This window comes from Notamacropus eugenii, chromosome 3, assembly GCF_028372415.1.
Source record: "Notamacropus eugenii isolate mMacEug1 chromosome 3, mMacEug1.pri_v2, whole genome shotgun sequence".
Lineage (NCBI taxonomy): Eukaryota > Metazoa > Chordata > Mammalia > Diprotodontia > Macropodidae > Notamacropus > Notamacropus eugenii.
Window position 1 is genome coordinate 5,038,640 of NC_092874.1, and position 19,111 is coordinate 5,057,750.

A 19,111-nucleotide genomic window follows, 5' to 3' on the forward strand; every position below is an offset into this window, starting at 1 on the left:
CAGATGAGTGACCCAGGGAGTGCCCTCTGAGAGTGCCCTAGAGTCAGGGAGCTTGCTGCTCTACAAACACCACTCGAGCGCTGCTGTGATCGTCCTTTTCAGGAGCCAAGGGAGTCCATCAGAGGCCACTAGTGGGCCCCTGGAATAGAGTGATGCTTTCAACTGAATTTCTGTCCTGATAAGGAACAAATACGACAAAACATCTGAATGCACAATAAACTGCCAATATAAGTGAATTGTGGATGACATGAATAGACTTGTATGCCAGGTATTTCTCTGTGCCCATGTGTTGTGAATTGTGAATATGAATCAGTGGGACCTTCCTGGGAGTCCTGGGGAAGTGGGCTGGTGTTTTTGGGAATTGTTATCATAGTCAGAAGACTGGCAGAACTTCCTTTTTAATTTTTCTTCAGAGCCCTGATTGTCCAGGGACCAAGCTGGGTCACTAAGATCATCACAGCTAGAGGACGCTACAGTGGATGGACCACCCAGCCTGGAGTCAGGAAGACTCATCTTGAGTTCCAATCCAGCCTCAGGCACTTACTAGCTGGGCAATTCACTTCACCCTGTTGGCCTCAGCCCTTCTAAAAAGCCTCCTGCAACATCTTGGCGCGTGATTAGCCTCCACCACTCCCGTTATTAGTTCTTAAATGACAGAGGTTTGCCTCCTACTCACTTTGTAGTACGAAGACCTCCCTTTTCTTGTTATTTTAATTGTCATTAAACTAGTGACTGCTGGCTCTTAGTCTTGGTAAAGCCCATATGGCCCTCTCTCTGTGTTCATTGGAAGGGGCTCCACCTCACTAAGTGCCTGTCAGCTTCCATGGCCACCTTGGGGGCAGCATTTAGGGTTAGTGATGGTCTCCAGCCTAAAAATCAAGATGCTTTCTTCATGATATTGTGACCTCAGAGAAACTTCTGACCAGGGCATAGCAATGCCTGTGCTCCCCAGGTACTTGACTGAGATGGAATGTTACCTGGCAGCTGGGCTCTCTCTCCAGAAATGTTGTATATAGCGTCAGATCTGAGCAATCACCTTCCCCAGGCGCACAGCTGAAGAAACTGAGTCCCCGAGAGGTTAGCAATTTACTGCAGTGCACATCCCTGGTTAGCAGCAGAAGCAATCCTAATAAAGTAATGAGCCTTTCTGTCATTTTAGAGCATTTTTCTCCCCAAACGATATTCTGCATGGATATACATTTTGCCAAACTTCTTATTATAAGAATCACTTTTCTAATCAAATAAATATAGTTAAATGTACCATTTTAGGAAGTATTTGATAATGAAATATGCTAATGCAAAGGCAGTTACATTTACCGTAGCTATTGCTAATGCTAAATGACTCTTACTGCGTTCGCTGTCATCAGATTAATGACTTCATTAATAGAGCTATAATGCATGCTTTAAGATTCTTTGTAATAATTCTTTTTTCCTTGCACAATAAATAGTATCATTTTATTAGTACAGGAAAGTGGACTGAGATCTTCAGGCTATTGTTCATATTCAGATGACTGTGAGAGAAATGACAACCAAGTTCTTGTGCCTTTTGTCCCTGAGTCCCAGGACTCAGCCACCACTTGGGACTGTTCCTTTGAGGGAATTTGGATTGGCTTTTTGATAACCTACATTATGTCACAATGTGTGGAGGAAAGTGGGACTGCCCAGTAGAGGGATGGGAATGAACGTTTACTAAACTGACTCTGTGTTAAGTTCTTTATTAATATGTCTCATGTGATCTTCACAACAACCTTGTGAGCTAGGCCCTGTTTTTATCCCCATATTATAACTGAGGAAACTGAGGCAAGGTAGCAGTTAAGTGACTTGCCCAGGGTCTTATCTACTGTACATGCAGCTACCTCTGAGAAAATTTTGTCAGCATCTTTTATGATGACTTAGGTGGCACTTTTCAAGTCACTTCAAAGAAAACAAGGTACAGAAAGCAACCCTGTTTCTTTAAGGGAAAACCTTTTTCTTGTCCTAATAATTGGGCATCTTTTAATTAGTTGGATTCATCTCTTTGAAAACTAATTGTAACAACCTGGGCATCAATGCATTTAGTTACTTTTAAGTTAATGAATTATTCTTTTGTTGACATTCTAAACAGGTTGAAAAAAGAAGAATGGTCATTTTTCTGTTTTTGCTTGTGAAAATATTCGTTTTCCTTGTGTTTTCATCTGTTACAAACAATTTTGGACCATGTGGCAATTTTCTGAATAATCTGCCCACCCAAAATCTTCTCTGGTGCTTTGTCCTGCCAGAGATGACCATGGAACTCATACTCTGCTGTGTCCCACCAAGCTAGAAGGCCCCAAACGTGGGCCAGGTCTGACTGTGCCTTGTATCCAAGGGCAGCAGATTCCTGACATGAAGGGCAGTGCATCCTCAAGCTGGTTACAAATGGGTACTACCAGTTTCCCACTTCTGTGGAAGAACATTGTCGTTAGAATGCTTGAGGCCTCACTCCATCTCTGTGAGTCTTTCTCTTTTTCATACTTAATTTTTAAATACATCTTCTCCACAACTGTGTGAATGCTGGGTATTCCATGCTAATGGAAAGGAACCCTCACACGAAAGGCAAAATGTCATGTCGTCCCAAAGTCCATGGAAGCAATCGTCAAATGCATCTTCCTTTTGTGACATCAGTATTTGTGAATATGTTCACTTAACCAACCCTTTATTACTGTACATTGCCTTGATGGTAAGAGAGAGTAGTGTGCTGGGCAGTAAGGGGAAGCTGACCCAGGATTTTTAACTTGTCATGCACTCTCTGTGGGTAATTGAGGATTGCTGAAAAGGGAATGTCTTTTTTTTCGGACTTAATCACCTTGGTTTTTTCTAGTGTGATTCGTAATCAAAAGAAATAGTCCTCTTGCATCACTTCTAATTCAGTTCCTTAAAAATTAACCAAACAGCAGAGTCTGTTTTCATGCAGATGATCATATATCAAAGGAAATCTTGCTTTCAAGCTAGTTCTAAAATCAGTGCTGATTTCAAATTAAATCTAGCCAGGCATTCCAGCACAGTTGGCTGTTCTGCAGTGTCCCCTGTCCTCTGTCCCAGCCCAAGGAGTAGCCCCTTGCTCCTGGTGAGATGGCAATTGTGAACACCTTCTGTGGATGCCTGGTAGACTTGGCTATAGTCTGGAGACACCAGAGTCTTCAACTTGTGACTGGGCCAGAGACTCTGGTAGGCACAGAAGACCTGGTGTGGATATGGGGAGACTAGTATGCCGAGGAAGAGGAGCCTTCCAAGTTGGCATGGGTTATCACTTCACCCATAGGTTTGGGGCAAGGTTTTAAAATGATACCTATCAGGTGAGAAACATTGAGATTGAGGCCGGGAGAAACCCTGGCATTTATCATGTCTGAGACCTAAACTGAGACCAGGGAAGGGATGGTGATTTCCTTTCTGTACCCCAGAGCTTCCTTAAAGGAAGCATTCTGTAAGATTTAAAAAATGAAGCTGTTCTGTTTTTGGAAGTTAACTGATAGGTCACAAAATAATTACGTGACATGCAGCCAATTTCCCAAGTGTCACAAATCTTCTAATTGGTCACATGGTGGTTTCAGCTTTCAAACTGCATTAGCATATTCCTGATGATAAGAATTCCATTAATGCACTATAAGAAATTAATTACTCTGCGATAAGGCAGTGAAACTTATTTAATAAAGCACGTTAGTTACTTCACACTGAATTCACAACTTAAGGCACAGTTAAAACTCATGGTATTAAAGGACTTGGTTTTGCTTTGAATCCAAGGAGGGTCTAATTGGCTCCTTTTCCTGAGGGGAGCTCTCTCCTAAATGAACCTGGGAGGTTTGGGGGTTAGCAGCAGTGTAGGCTTCTCAGCACAGAGCTGGCCTTGCTCCACATGGCCACCCTTCACACCTGGGTTCTCCCTTTTCTGTGTGTGCCCCCTGGACATACCAGTTAGACTTTCCTTGCCTTGGGCAGGTAGCTACCTGAGGTGACGATGGCAGAGCCGGACTAGTCTACTGTGTTTGAGGGAGCGTCCTCACCAGGGCCTTGCTGTGGAAGAGGAATAATGGGACTGGACCATAACCAAACATGATGGGATTTTTACCTCTCTGGTTGCCGGCCCGTTGTACTGGTTCTGAAATTCAGTAGCCTGGAGGGCCGGGTTCTAAAAGCCAGGATTCTTTAAAAAGTAGATTTTCATCAGTATTTTCCACTTTTACATCATCTGCATTTTACCAGGAATCCACCTCCCAGAGAGCCATGCCTAATGACCAAAAAAAAAAAAAAATGTTAAAAGAGGAAAAAAGAAAAAGGACATTTATCACAGTCAAGCGTACATGGAAAGGGGCTTCCTTCTCAAGAGAGGAATTCCTTCTCGGGGATGCTAAGATCCTGGAAAAAACTTTTTGTCAACTTCCAGTCTTGCTCTCCGGAGCAATCATTGACCTTGGCCACTGATTTCCAAACTTTGATTGGGCATCTTAGTACCCCCCAATATGAGTATAACTGAGTTAGACTAAGACCAACATACATTATGAAACCCCCCAAATCGAGAAAGGGTGTGAGAGATGATTCTAGAGTGGGGGGAAGGGTATTGACAGACCTGTATTGAATGGAAGTGGGATTGGATGGGGGAGGGGAAGAACTGGAGGCAGGTGGACAAATAGAAGATGACTGCCAGAGTCTGGGCAAGAAGAGGAGATGGGACCTGAGTGGAGAGTAGAAGAGGCTAGGAAGGTAGAAACAGGGCTTGCTACAGGACTGGATAAGTGAGAAGTCATGGATGACATGTTGTGAACTTGAGAGGTGAGCCTGCACAGCAGTAGGAGATTTTGGAAATGGGGAAGATGATGTAATGAGGTCAGGGACACAGATGGCAACCCTTCCTGTTCTGTCCCCTCTGTATCCTGGATGAGGCTTGCCCATGTCTTCCCATCCCCACAACAGACAAGCAAGAATCCTGGACTTCAGATCATACAGCTTAAGCCTAGAAGGGTCTTTGATGGCCTTGTCATCCAGCCCATGCCCAAAAGGAATCCCCCCAAGCAGCATTCCCCACAGGTGACGATCTAGCATCTTAGAGGCTTCCAAATGGAGCGTGTGATGTCTTCCCAAGGCTGCCCCTGCCATTTAGAGGCAGTTCTCATTGATAGGAAATTTTGTCTGACATCAAGATTGAATTCTTTCTGCAACTTCTTCCTGGTGCTCCTAATTCAGCCTACTGGGGCCAACTAAGACCCATGTCATCCCTCTCACCTAGACTTTCATGTGCCTAGTAACATGCAGGTTCTTGGTTCTGACATTGGAGCAGGCCAACTGAGCTCTCAGCATGGGGAGGCCTCTCCTTTTCCACGAGGCTTTGCTCAATGCCATCTTTTCCTCCCAGTCATCTTCAGAGGACCAGCTCGCACCCTGCCTGGGCCATGCTCTTGCTTTTTAACATATTCACATTCAGTTCTATTGGTGTGTTGATATTAAAAAGATGGGCCTTTCTTTCCAGGGAGAGCTAGAGGTCATTGGAGAAGTTTCTCCATTTCCTGAAGGCAGTCCAGCACATTTTCCTTCCCCTGCTAAACTCTGGGTTCAACTATTGTTCATGTTAAAAAACCAAAACAAGATGAAATCCTCTGCCTGCTTAAGTGATCTGTTGAAGAAATACTTATCATGTGTATATATGCCCTTTACATCAAAACCTGAAGCTTTCTTAGCTATTTTAATTTAGAATACTATCCTCAGTTTTGTTAGGGTGGAAGCCAGCGTACCAGTTGATTTTGCATGCTTTCTATTTAGACTCTCAAGTTTAAACTCTCAGAAAGACCTCAAGAGCTTCCCAAGTCATTCTTAACTCTGGCTCAGTACTGCTTTGTATAGAGAGATGCTTCTTCTGCCTCCCTTGGAATGGAAAGTTTTGTGTTTGGAGCTGTCAAAGAAATGAAAAAGCTATGGACTTTGATTATAAATCCTCTTTACAAGTGGATTTGGATTTGGGGAATAAATGAACCGTCCTCCCAGAGTCACATCAGAACTTTACTTCTAAAGCACTCTCAATATCTCCTGACCCGTTCTCTGCCTCTACTGTTTTCCCTGGAACCTCTGAAATGGAGGAAATAATGGCAGGTTTATAGATCCTGACTAGGGTGCTGTGAGGGATCTTCAGTCCTAGAAGAGGAGCACACCCACCAACTTCCCCAAACAATTTAATTGAAATCTTTATCTCCAATAGGAATGCCACATAGCTAATTCATATGCATGGGATCAATTATGTAGCAATATTTCAGAAATCCTTTTGTGTTTTCCTATGATAATTGATATTACTAAGATAACCAAAGTGTGGTAAGAGAGATCCCATTCTCACAAACTAATTTTTTTCTTTCTGCCACTAAGTTCTAGGTCAAACTCCTCTTTCAATGATGATTGAATGACTTTGTGATCTTTTATTTACTCTCTTTTAATATTCTAATTTAATATTATGTAGTAATAGGAGAATGGAATTATGTGGTGCTTGTTATGCAGTCTCTTTATATAAATACAGGGAAGCTTTGGAATCTAAGCTTTTAAAAACTTTCTGAAGACACTGGGCCTTTTCCATAATCTACTGAACGTTCATGTTTCTTAATAAGAAATAACAACGATGTAGCATTTTTAGTCATTGATGGTGTCATGTGTGATTTCTATGGTCAGATCTTTGGGTTCTTGAAAAGGGGAGTTGCTGATTCACTCAGTTTGATGAGTGTTCTGGTGCCTATTTGTTACAGGGACCCCAGCATGAAGTAGAAGCCTAGCTGTGTATGAATGAAAGAGGATTGGGCAGAGGAGACAGAATAAAAGACTGCCTTGTGTGACCGACCAGCCATGAGAGTCACAGAATGGGAAGGGGCCCACCTCCATCTGAAGGACAATGCCACCTGGTGCCCAGCAGGCCTCATCCCATGTGCCTCCTGGAAGATCAGGTCCTTGGGAATGGGAGAGAGTTCTTATTGGACAAGCCTGCACTATGCTTCTAGTAGTAGAGGGAGATCAACCTAGAGTTGTACTTGGCTGGTTGGTCTCACTGACTAGTTTTGTTCTGTCCCTCTTAGGCAGAGGCTGGGTGTTTGGCATGGCGTCATCTTGTCACCAGCAGGCTGCTTGTTCACAAGGGTTAGGATGTGAGGATTAGGCTGAGTTTCCCATATTTATGGTGTTTTGTTGACGTTGCAGGTTCAGTACTTCTATTTATCTTATGAAATTTCCTAAAAATTTTTAATGGCTTAAATTTTCTTAAAGCAAGATGAACTTCCCTTGGTCCTAACCATGAAAAACTAATGTACTGTAGGAGTTGCGTCACTTGAGTGTCTAATGAGCTATTAATTTCCAGAGGAAATATGAAGATTAATGGCTCACTCTGGGGAAAAGAGCATCCAGCTTGAAAGGGACACATTCTCTGAGGATACAGCATTTTTAGATTGACTTTTCAAAGTTTGAGCTCTTTAAAGTATATTTCTTATTACTAAGTTCAAATAATTATGGAGCATATTTTGGTGCAGCATCTTCACCTGTTGGAATCCTTCCCTTCCTTCAGGGTTAGGCCAGGTGCTACTTTTTCCCAGAAGCCTTCGTTATCCTCCCAGATGGGAGAGTGGGTATTCCCTTCAGTGGTGCAAATTACCACCCAGTCTGTGTAAGCTTTGTCCTTCCATAAGTACTCCACAAGAGATCCCTCCAACATGCCGCAGGCCTTTCCCAATCCATGTTCCATGCCCACTGACTGTTCCTGAGGCCCTTGTGCCAGGGAACCAGCCATGGATACACAGTGATCCAGCACTTCTTTTGACCCATGGGCAGCCCTTTCTCCCAAGTACAGGACAGCAGCACAGACATCCCAAGGGAGTGGATGGAGCCCCCATGCAGCCTTATTGATCACATGGATTTTTGGTGAGAGTGGGAAGTAGTACTCACTTCATGGCCCTCCTAATGACATGTCCCATTGCAGGACCCTAGCCTTTAGAACCCTGCCTCAGGGCATGTAGCTTCACTGTCTGGTGGGGAACATGCCTGGGTCCCTCAGGCTTCTGACACCATTTTTGTATGTCCTTGGTGGATTATTTTGTCCTGTTTTGCTTTAGAACCTTACATCATTGGTCACTTTGAATGTAATGATCTTGGGAATTAGTTGAATCAAGAGTAAAGAGGTTTGATTTAGCTTTTGTGAGAAACAAGTTGACATCTCCTGATGAACTAGAATAAAGTTCCCAAACAATTTGGAAAAAAAATAATAGCCACTTGTTATAAATACTCAAATTGGAAAATTGAGTCATAATTGTCCATTTGAAAATTACTGGTCTGTTTTTGTATTTAACATTGCTTATTAGCTATATAGGAATCCTCTTTTTGGCATTTGGAAGGAATCTTAGATGCTCTCTGGTCCAGTCAATATTGATCCAATACCATAAGTCATATCTAAATATGATTCACACCTGAGTCAAAAAAACATTAGCTTCACAAGTAAAGATGGACCCACGTGAGCACTTAGGTCTTTTAAAGACCTGAGAGAATCTGATATCGTTTCATTACAACTACCAAACTTGACCCCAGTGAAAGATGAAGAACACCTTCAGCCTTGTGTTGGAAAAGTGGGGAGCCAGGGGTGTGGAATGCTGCGTGTGCTGCTGAAGGGAGCAGACACGGCAGCTGACTTGAGTGAAGGCTTCTCCTTGTTATTTTTGTTACAAAGAAGGAAATGGGTGCTGGGGTTGGAAATGGAGAAGGGGCTACGTTTGGAAGTGAATGATGTTAAAAGAGCATCCATCAAATTTAAATGATTTCTTAAAATAATTTTTTTCAGAGATTTAGTTGTTGTCAGTTTCAAGCTCAGTACAGTAAGTGTGAGATACAGCAACCAGAACGAGCAGGGCCTTCGTGAGCAGCGTGGTGTGAGGCCTGGCATCCAGCAGGAAGGGTTAGGGTTAGTGGGCCACCTCGAGGCCTGGGGCTCACTCCTTTGCACCACATCTTCCAAAGGATGCTCAGGAGCTCCGGGGCCCAGGGATTCTTTGGAGAACAGTGAGACTCTTCAGCCAGGAGAGGGGAAAACTGGGCTGGAATATCCTAGGTGCCACCTGGTGTTGGGTTGTCGTGTGGTCTGGGGGGTGGACTTGTTTTGTTTGGCCACTTGGGAAGGCTCCTCCTCCCTCGCGTGTGTTCCAGGAGAGGCTGGATGGCCATTGATTCTGGATGTTGATAAGGGAATTGCAGCTCCCGAGGTTGGACGAGGGGCCTCTTCCAGCTCTGCAGTCCAGATAAGCTGTCATCATTAATAATAAGGATAATAGTGTGCGTTTATGTAGCGCTTCAAAGTTTGCAAAGCACTTTACAAAGATATTGTTTGATCCTCACAACAACCTTGGGAGGGAGATCCTGTTAGTATCCCCATATACAATTGAGGAAACTGAGGTAGGCAGCGGTTAGGTGACTTAACTTAGGTTACAAAGCTAGTATGTGTCTAAGGTTGGATTTGAACTTGGGTCTTCCTGACTCCAGGTCCAGTACTCTGTGCCCTGTGGCGCCCCCAGTGGCATAAAGCAACTTTTGATATTCTCCACTGCTGGACCAGAATGGAACACAGTCCTGCAGCCATCTTCTGACCAGAACAGGCTAGCCAGATACTCAGTGGATCTTGGACCACATCGATTTGGGCATCCCCTCTGGTCAGGCAGTTCCCAGCCCATCTCTGCATCTCGTCTGTCCCTGCCATAAGTTCACTCCACAGGCTCCACCTAGCATGCTAAAGGCCATCCCAGAGAAGCCAGTGAAACCCTCGGGAGCCCTGTTACCTCTCACCTTGCTTGCCATGAGGGCAGCCTTGCCTACATTCCCTGGGTGACGTCCTGTAGAGGCCTTCCTCAAGAGTATGTTGTCACTTTCCTGTGCTCCCCAGTGCCATTTTTAGTTGGTCAGAAGCAGCTCTCTTCCCATCTTGGCATACAGCAACCTCAGTGACACATTGGCATTAAAAAAGCAAACCCTCATTTCCAGGGGAGGCTCTAGGGCATTAAAGGATCCCTGCAGTTTCCTCAAAGCAAACCATCCCAGTCTCCTGTTCGAGGTTAGCTCTGGGTCCAACTCACTGCTCGTTCATATGACCTGATCCAGATATACATGCCAGTAGTCACATCCTGGAGGTTGTCCACTCAAAAATACATCATAATTGATGCACTAGACACCTTAGAGTGGTCACAGATCCCAAATAGGAGGCCCTTTGGTGTCCTAGGCCTACCTTCTTTCAACAAGGCAGTGTCCTCTGGGAATAGGAGCACATTGAGGGCCTCCTCCTCTACATAGGCTCCTCACTGGATCTTCTACCCACTGGTCAGCAGTGTTATTAGCTGACATGTCTCTCTCAGTGTTGGTGATCAGAGAGTCATTTTGGGGTTTTATCTTTCGAGGAGTCTGGAATGATTTGTACTGTATGGATGGGGGCACCTTGGTGAGAAAGTGCCCTTAAGGCAGCACTTTGCTCTGTTAGATATTTTTTTTCAAAATAAAAGAAAAATTAATGACCATGGTGTCTTGTCTTCTCTGTATCCTTCGGTTAGTTGCAGAATAATAAAGACACGGTCCATGACTCAATATTGCTTGCAAGAGCCGCTTGTTCATAATGCCCTCCTCGAGCATGCCCTTGATTTGGAAATAGATGATTCTCTGTAAGTGGGAAATTTACCATTTAAGTTGGTGGTTGCTGCTTTGATCACAGTAGCCTTATTTAGATCGTGATATGGTCTGAGATTCTTTTCCATGCCCTCGATAAATCCTATCAGTCTCCCAACTATGTCTCCTCTGGCATATATTTCATTTATGTGCATGTCTGCTGCGGCTGCTTTTTCTTTCTTTATGCCGTTTAGTGCCATTTCTTTGGGGGTTGGGGGGTAGGTGGATGAAATATAAATTTTATTTTTATTTTCAGTTGCAAATTCTCTCCCTCCTCCCCCTCCCCCCACTATTGAGGACATAGGATACTCATCATGCGTAAAGTCATGCAAAACATTTCTGTGAAAAAAAAAAAGCAAGAAAAGTAAAGAAAGGAAAAAAAAAGTGCTTCAGCTTGCATTTAGAGTTCATTAGTTTTCCATCCGGAGGTTGAGCATTAAAAAAATAATTATAACTCCTTTGGAATTCTGGTGGCTCGTTGTGTTGAACAATTACTAAATCATTCACAGCTGATTGTTGTACAGTGTGGCTGTTACTGTGTGCAGTGTTCTCGTGATCCTGCTCACTTTGCATCAGTTCATGTAAGTCTTTACGAATTTTTCTGAAATCATCCTGCTTGGCATTTCTTATAGCACAGTAATGTTATAATCATATACCACAACTTATTCAGCCATTCCCCAATTGATGGGCATCCCTCAATTTTTGCCACCACAAAAAAAAAATGATAAAATGTTTCTGTACATGTGAGTCCTTTTCCCTTGTCTTTGATTTCTTTGGATACAGAACTAGCAGTGATATTTCTGGGTCAGAAGGTATGCCCAGTTTTATAGTCTTCTGGGTGTATTTCCAGATTGTTCTTCTGGATGACCAATTCACAGCTTCATTGTCAAGGTAATGCCATTTCTGCATACAGATGGTGAGGGGGACAGTGAGTGTTTAGAACACAACTATGGAAGAGCTGCTGTCCTCATTGGTGAAGGTAGTTTATGAAAACAATCTGAAGAGCTTTTCCATTTTGCTTCTTATCTTCCCATTTTCATCCATAAATGAATTGAGATCCTTGAGATGACTTTGAATCTCTTGCCAAAGTTTCGTTAAACTGCTTTTTCTTCTACTGCTTCTTTCCCCTTTATGGCATTATGCCATTCACAATTATCCATCCTTCATGTAATTTTACAGATGAGTTTATATTCTAACCTGATGTAGCATTTGGCTGCTATCTGTGCATCAAATGTTGGCCAACTCATATATTTTCTGGGTTTGATCTCCTTGTTGTGGCCATTAATTTACATCCCTCTGGTTTCTGTATAATGGCAGGGTCATTACCATGGCCAGAGAGTCACACTTTCATGAATAGTCTCCTGGTAAAGATGAGAAATCAGTGTCCTGTATGAATTTCTTATGGATGGAGCTGTGGCAGCCTTGTTGCTAAGGTGAATATTTCAAGGCTCTCCCAATTAGTGTGTCAGATAATGGATGTTCAGAGAGGCCTGTGATTGAAAATGACCCCCAACAGTCTACCTGCCAAAACAAATCCAGGAACTATATGAACACAGTTACAAAAACTTCACACAAATAAAGTCAGATCTAAATAATTGGAAAAACATCAGTTGCTTGTGGGTAGGCCAAGCTAATTATAATAATGACAATTCTACCTAAATTAATTTATTTATTCAGTGCTGTAGCAAACTACCAAAAATTATTTTATAGAGCTAGAAAAAATAATATCAGAATTCATCTGGAGGAACAAAAGGTCCAGAATATCAAGGAAGTTAATGAAAAGAAATGCTAGGGAAGGTGGCCTAGCCATATGAGATCTTAAATTGTATTATAAAGCAGCAATCATCAAAATCACCTGATACTGGCTAAGAAATAGAGGAGTACATCAGTGGAATAGATTAGTCAGTGTTTATGTGGAGTACTCAATGATTATAGTAATCTGTTGTTTGATAAACCCAAAGACTTCAGCTTCTGAGATAAGAACTCACTATGAGAAAAACTGCTAGGAGAACTGGAAAATAGTATGGCAGAAACTGGGCATAGAACAACATCTGACATTGCACCAAAATAAAATTCAAATGGGTACATGATTTAGATATAAAGACTGATATTATAAATAAATTAGGAGAACAGGGAATAGTTTATCTGTCAGATTTATGGAGAATGGAGGAATTTCTGACCAAACAAAAGGTAGAGAACATTATGAAATGCAAAATGAATAATTTGATTAAATTAAAATGAAAAGTTTTTGTACAAACAAAGCCAATGAAAATGCTCCCCAAGTGATTCTAGACATTTAAGATATCTGTTGGCAGATGAGTGGCAAAGTGTATACATATGGATGTCCTGAATTGCTTCTTGGTCATGGAATCAGATTCAGAGTTGTCAAGGACCTCAGAGTGGTTCATTAATCCAACCATACCTAAGGCATGAGTTTCATTTTCAACACCCCCAGCAATGACTGGGAACTCATTAGCCCTTAGGTGTGAGCCATGACATCTCCAGGAAGTTTCTGGGTGACCAAGGCTAAGGGCAGGTCCTTTGCACAAAATATCTCGGAAACTGACCTAGAATTGGAGTCCAGCCTGAGATTATTGTAAAATTTTTAAATGTGATCTTACAATGTTGATGATGGGAGTTTCATGTGGCTAGTTCCTTCGATGGCACATACTATGATCACACTGGAAGAAACAGCTTTTTTATTTTTCCTTGTAAACTTCCCACTTCCCCTGAAGGTGTGCTGAGTCCCACAATGGGCCAGTTTCAGCCGGCTCAAGGAAGCCCCATCATTCCCTCTTCCCTGCTCCCCCGAAATAGAAATGTTCACTGAGCACCAGACTAGAAAGTACCAGTATTGGTGCCACCGAGGGGTGAAGAGAGGAAAGGGAAAGGAGAAAACAGACAATGTAGGCTTGACCACATGCATAAGTGGCCAGTAAAACACAAGAGACATCCATAAAACTGACTTTCAAAAATAGAAATTGTCAACCCCCAGAGAAGAATTGGAAGTTGATTACCTCTGTGAATCAAATGCTAATTTCTTTATGGTCTGCCTGCCTGTTATATTTGCTGCCTGCCAAAGGGATCTGGGCAATCAACACCAGTACTAAATTAAAACTAGCCATTTTAATGAACTCTTTTAAGCCACCAGGAAGAGAAAAACTAAGTTTGAAAATTATTTCAAATGGTTATTATATTTAATGCCACACATATTTTGGCTGAGGTTATTAAGAATTTCCAAGTGTGATTTCATACTGGACCTTTATATTTTCTAGTTAAATATTCAACTTCTTCTAACACAAGAAAAGATTTCACTGGAGCTTTTTACAGTAAATTTAATTAAGCGTTTCCTGTAAGTTCATTTCAATATCTCTCATGGACCACTAGAGTTGGAATCCAGTTATAAAGTAGGAGATTAATTGCTCTTTGTATTAAATGAAATAAGAATGGTAAATCTGCAAGCTCAGCGAATTTAACTGTGGTCTTCAATTGCTTATTCAGGGCCTTGGAAAACTGTGTCCCAGAGAACAGAACAACGGCTGGCCGCCTCTGTGTAGCATGTCACACACGTGCGCTTGACTTAATGAACCAAGTGTTTATTACTATGAAATACATGCTCCATTTAAAGAATTATAGTGAACTTGTAGAACATTACAAACTCTAATTAATTTTGGTCAGAAGCGTGCAGTCGGCTTATTTGGCCTAAAATGTGTTCATTAGGGTCAATATTTTTTTCACATATTGAGATAAATTTTCTCCCATTGGGCAGTGCCAGCAGATTCCTAGAGGTGCTGGAAGGGAGGGAGGTTTTCTCTCCCTGAGTCTTGTCTGCAAAACCGTGGAGGATTCCACAGCCAGGCTAGTTGTCTCTTTATTGCTTTTCCACATGTGCCTTTCCTTTAAGAGGCATTAAATACCCCATGCTGGGTAGCATTAACCCAGCCTCGTGCATCTCACTGAAAGACCTCACACCTGCCTGGTTTGGTGGTGATAGTGGTTGACTTTGTTTTGTTTTTAACGTTCTTAAAGGGCATCTGGCTTTGGCTATCCATGTGGACTGCGTTAGAGTGGTTTTGCCTTCGACTACTCAGAGAAGATTGTAAGACAAACCAAAAAAATTCTAAAACAGTGTTAACGTGTTAAGATTGACTCTCTACTCTCCGCAGCCTTTGACCGCCAGGCATTTGTGCTGGGGTGGAGGTGGGAGGGATAGATTGACCATCTGGCAGATGCGTTTTGCCCTCTTTCTGAGTTAGGACAGCATAAACAAACAGGACAGATGTTTTAATTTCATAGTAGATGAACATCAGCTAGCTTGCTGGAGAGGTAGGTATACCTGAAAGAGTAGAGACCTCACCTGGGCATTCAGGTCAGTTTCCCTAGGGCTTTCCTGCCTGCCTTGTTTGCAAATAGGAAGCTGCCCCATGAGCTACTCCTCTTGTGTAGGTAAATGGAAACACTAAAAGGTTTCACTTACACTTTGTTCCTAAGGAAATGTGGCACCTGGCGCCCAGTTGCCTATGAGCTAGACCCCCAGGTGTGCCTCTGCCGCGCTCTGGGTGCAGACCCACCTGGGCAGGAGCCTCCAGGTGAGGGGAATTGTCATCTCCCGAAAGAAGGAAGAAGCCAATGGGGCTGAGCGTGTCACGGGGGAGAGTCGGCTTCACCTCCCGGGGCTGTGATGAGCACCAGTGGCATTTTGACACTTCGGAAGCGGGCAACGTCGTCTTCAGCCCACTGAGATAAGAAGGGAAGACCAGGCAAGGGTAAAGCTCTGGTCCCCGTTGGAAGGCAGTTCCAAGCAGATTAATGCCCTCGCTGTTGGAAGGATTGCCAGAGTTGGACCCCCCGCGACTGTTCCTCTTTGCGTCCCTGCTCCAGGATTTCTGTGGCTCCGATGTGGGGAGAGGTGCAGAAACCCCTGGACTAATCGCGCACGTGCCACTGTGAGCATGTTCAGCCACTTTGGGCCACAAGAAAAGGAGCTCTGACACTATAAGGAGCGGAAATAGTTCCCCGCATGTTGGGATTGGAAGCTCAATTCCGTGTGGACAGTCTCGGGCAGGTAAAGGTGGGAGCTTCTAAATCTTAGAGCTCTCACGAGAACCCCCCAGGAAACGGAAGGGAATCGAGGTGAACCGAGCTATCTCGAGTAATTCCGCCTCTTCCCGTGAGAAACGTGATGGGAGAGAGATCTCCCCGCCCTCGAGATTGTCCCGGATCTGGGCACACCTAGTTACCTAACAGCACGGTATTCAGATGCAAACTATGCGGCTGAAGGTTAAGTAGGATTGAGGAAGCCTGAAAGCTCTCTTAGCACGTGAGGAGCCAAGAGGACAGTAGGCTCCGCTTTCTTCTTTCCTCTCTCCCCTCCCCCTCTCTCCCTGCTTGTACTTCTACTTCCAATCCCTTAAGATCTTAGCCTCCTTAGGAAATCTCCCCCTCTTCCTCCTAAGGAAGACCCCCCTGCACTTGTAACCGAGACCCTGAAATAAAGCTCAACCCTTGTTCGACTCTGGAACGTCCTTTCTCTCATATGAGCATCTGGTTTTGGCCAACCGAAGACCTCGGAGGTGAGGTAAGAAGACTCGGGTAGCCCACAGGCCTCTAGGCCTGGCACCCGCAGAAATGAACAAGGTCGGCCATTCAGAGGAAGACTTGGCTGTGGTGGCTGCGTGAGTTCATGCTTTGGGGGCTGCTTGTGAGCGTCCACGAAGCCACGTGTCAGAGCAGTCCCTGAGATGATCCGCAGAGGCAGGCTCCACCCTCCGGCCCTTCCTGGTCAGAGCTTCAACCTCTGCAGTCTAATGCTGCAAGTTTGTGACCCTCTCCAATGCCCAGCAGTAAGTAGCTGGTGGGGTCCTTGGATCACTTGCCTTTCATTTTTCAGGGCTCTTATTTCCTAGGATTCCATGTTCAGAAGCACCCAAGTGATAATATAAGCCAACCTCCTTTGTACACACGAGGAGGAAAGGGACACGGAGGGACTGAGATCCAGAGCCTTACAGTGTTTGGAAAAGAGGCTGACCCCTCCAAACAGAACCCCGATGGTGTAGTCTTGGTTAGGGTTAAAGTTTGGAATGTGAGAGCCAGGCCTGTCTACCTGCTCCATGTCCCCAGAGCTATTCCTGTAACAAAGGCTTCGTTCATTTGGTGCCCAGGAGAGCTGCTTCTGTGGCTGCTTGAGGCTCCTGTACGGGCCTCGTCTTAACCTGGGCTGCTCTGCCCTGCGCAGGTCATTTTAGTGAAGTGTGCAGATGGGCCAGGAGAGGACGTCATTTGTGCATCAGACCTTGAGTTACTCTGTGTGTGGCTGGAGAATAGGGGGGTGGTAATGGAATTACCCTGATATCCGTCACTCTTACAAAGAAGGATGGCATGTAAAAATAATCTGCAAAGGGGTAGCACCTGGTGAGGGGGCAGGATGTAGCCCAGCAGCAGGGGCAGAAAATAATCCAGAGGTGAATATTTGGTAGAATGGTGTTCCTGGAGGTGATGAAGTTCAGGAAGGCAGCTGGGGAGGGAAGGATGAGGAAAATCCTCAGGGTGTCCTCTTTACTGCGAGTAGGATCAGGAAGAGCTCCCAAATGTCCCCCTACCCCCACTAATCAGAGGGACTGTGAAGCCTTGGGCTGCAAATGTGCTTGCAGTAGACATCCTTGTGCCAGCCACTGGGTTCCCTGCTGTGCTTGTGAAAGTCTTTTTTCACCTCACTGGGGCTGAGGGTTAGGAGCTTGGTAGTTGATGTGGGCGCTTCAGTTAACATTTTTGTCTTCAGCTCTTATTTAGAAACACAGAAGTACTTTGAAGCCAGGATTGCCTTCCTGCTCAGGGGCTGATGAAAGACCTCATAGACTTGTGTGGGAGACACGCTAGCCCCAGAAATACTTGGGCAGTCTTTCCTGATTTATTCTCTGGAGGTCACCATTCCATTTTGGGCACACGATGCTTGGCCATACCTAGGGAAACAGGTGCTATGATGTCACTCCCTTTCCTCCCAAGGAGGGAGGGAGGGAGGGAGCCCACTGTGAATTATGCTCCCTCCTCCTGGAGCTGAAGGTGTAGAAGATTGTAAACCCACGCCTGCCTGACATGCTCATGTTTCCTATTTTAGACCTGACTGATCTTCAGATAACAGATGGTGGTACAAGTAATTGGGAAATGGGCAGACCTGTCAAGAAAATATGCTAGATGGGACCAGACGGCCATGCCGCAGCACATAAAGTGTCTCTGAAGTTAGATTTATTATCTTTCATCAAATAGCAAAGTAAAAGTGTCTGCTTTCAAAAAAGAGAGAGTGAGAACACTTTTCACTGGCACATCTTTTCAGAAGTCCTCTTGAGGACAGTGATGAAATATGTTCATTTTAAAAGCAGAACATGGTCAGAGTCATATAAAAATAACATCCCCCCCAAAAGCTGGGACCATCCAATTTCACCCTCCAGATTTTCAGAGTTCCTTGAAGTGAGTAAATGGATGTCAGAGCAGCTGTGTTCACAGAGAGAGTGAAGAATTTCTCCTGAGTAGAATTGTTAAGTTCTTGCTAAAACGTTCACAAATACAGATAGCCATTTAATTTTTTTTTTAATTCCTTTCTACAGGAGGATGAAAATGAAGCAGAAAGAAAAGAGGCCCCCCAGGATCTTAGCCTAGAGCACAAACCCTTGAAGAAGTAGTGAATTCCTGTACTGCCAGGAACGTTAGTGGTGCACGTTGTAGCGGATAGAGTCCTTGGTGTACAATTTTCAGAATGCTCTCAATAAAGCTGTTGAGAATGGGGTCTTGTGCCGTGTCTGGATTTCTTTTTGTGATTCTTGCAGGTATTTTGTCTTTTTATGGCCACATTTCCATTATAGTTTTCCATGCCCCACTTTTTTTTGGGGGGGAGGGTGCATTTTCATCATAATGTAAAGAGCCGGTTGTCTCCTGGAACTGAGAAGCCCCTAGCTAATTGATCATTCTGAGACCAGAGGCCTTTAGCGCCCTGGGCTGAGGGTAATTCCAGGCCTCTTCATGTTCCTTCGTGCCAGACCCAGATGTTGTCTTCTTAGCGAGGTCCTCAAGGGCTCCAGGAAAGAGAGACCTGTTTTCAAAATGGACTCTGAACACTGATGTCCAAGCCCCGAGAGGGACTGATTGTTATCATGGTGTGGCCCAGCTCCAGTCACAGGGAAACTGTAACAGCAGCAGCAGTGCCCAGGGAAAGTGTCGTCCCTCTTCCCCAAGCGGTAGAAGCCCTCCCAGGATGGGTGTCAGCCCCACCACTCCTGATGCCCACCTTAAGAAATACCATGGCATTAACAGACATTCAGGACAAGTTTGTGCCCATTGTCGCTGGACCCACATAACACTCCTGTGAGTTACACGTTCAGGTATTATTTCTCTCTTGCCCATTGGGAACCTGAGACCCACAGGAGGCTCATGACTCCCCTGAAGTTAGACACCT

General features: G+C 44.2%; 1 protein-coding gene across 4 annotated transcripts in view; it reads left to right on the forward strand.

The window, feature by feature from the left end:
- PHF14 (PHD finger protein 14) overlaps window positions 1-18,444 on the forward strand; it is a 169,898-nt gene extending 151,454 nt beyond the window's left edge. For 3 of the 4 annotated variants that reach the window (XR_011976477.1, XM_072650791.1, XM_072650793.1), the window contains one exon: window positions 18,267-18,444. Coding sequence is in view for 3 of the 4 variants with exons in the window: in XM_072650791.1 (XP_072506892.1) it covers window positions 18,267-18,341 (75 nt within the window). In the remaining variant the exon portion in view is untranslated. Of the gene's footprint in view, window positions 1-413 lie in introns of all 4 variants that reach the window. The other variant, XM_072650792.1, reaches the window with a different exon arrangement.
- Window positions 18,445-19,111: the final 667 nt, after the last annotated feature.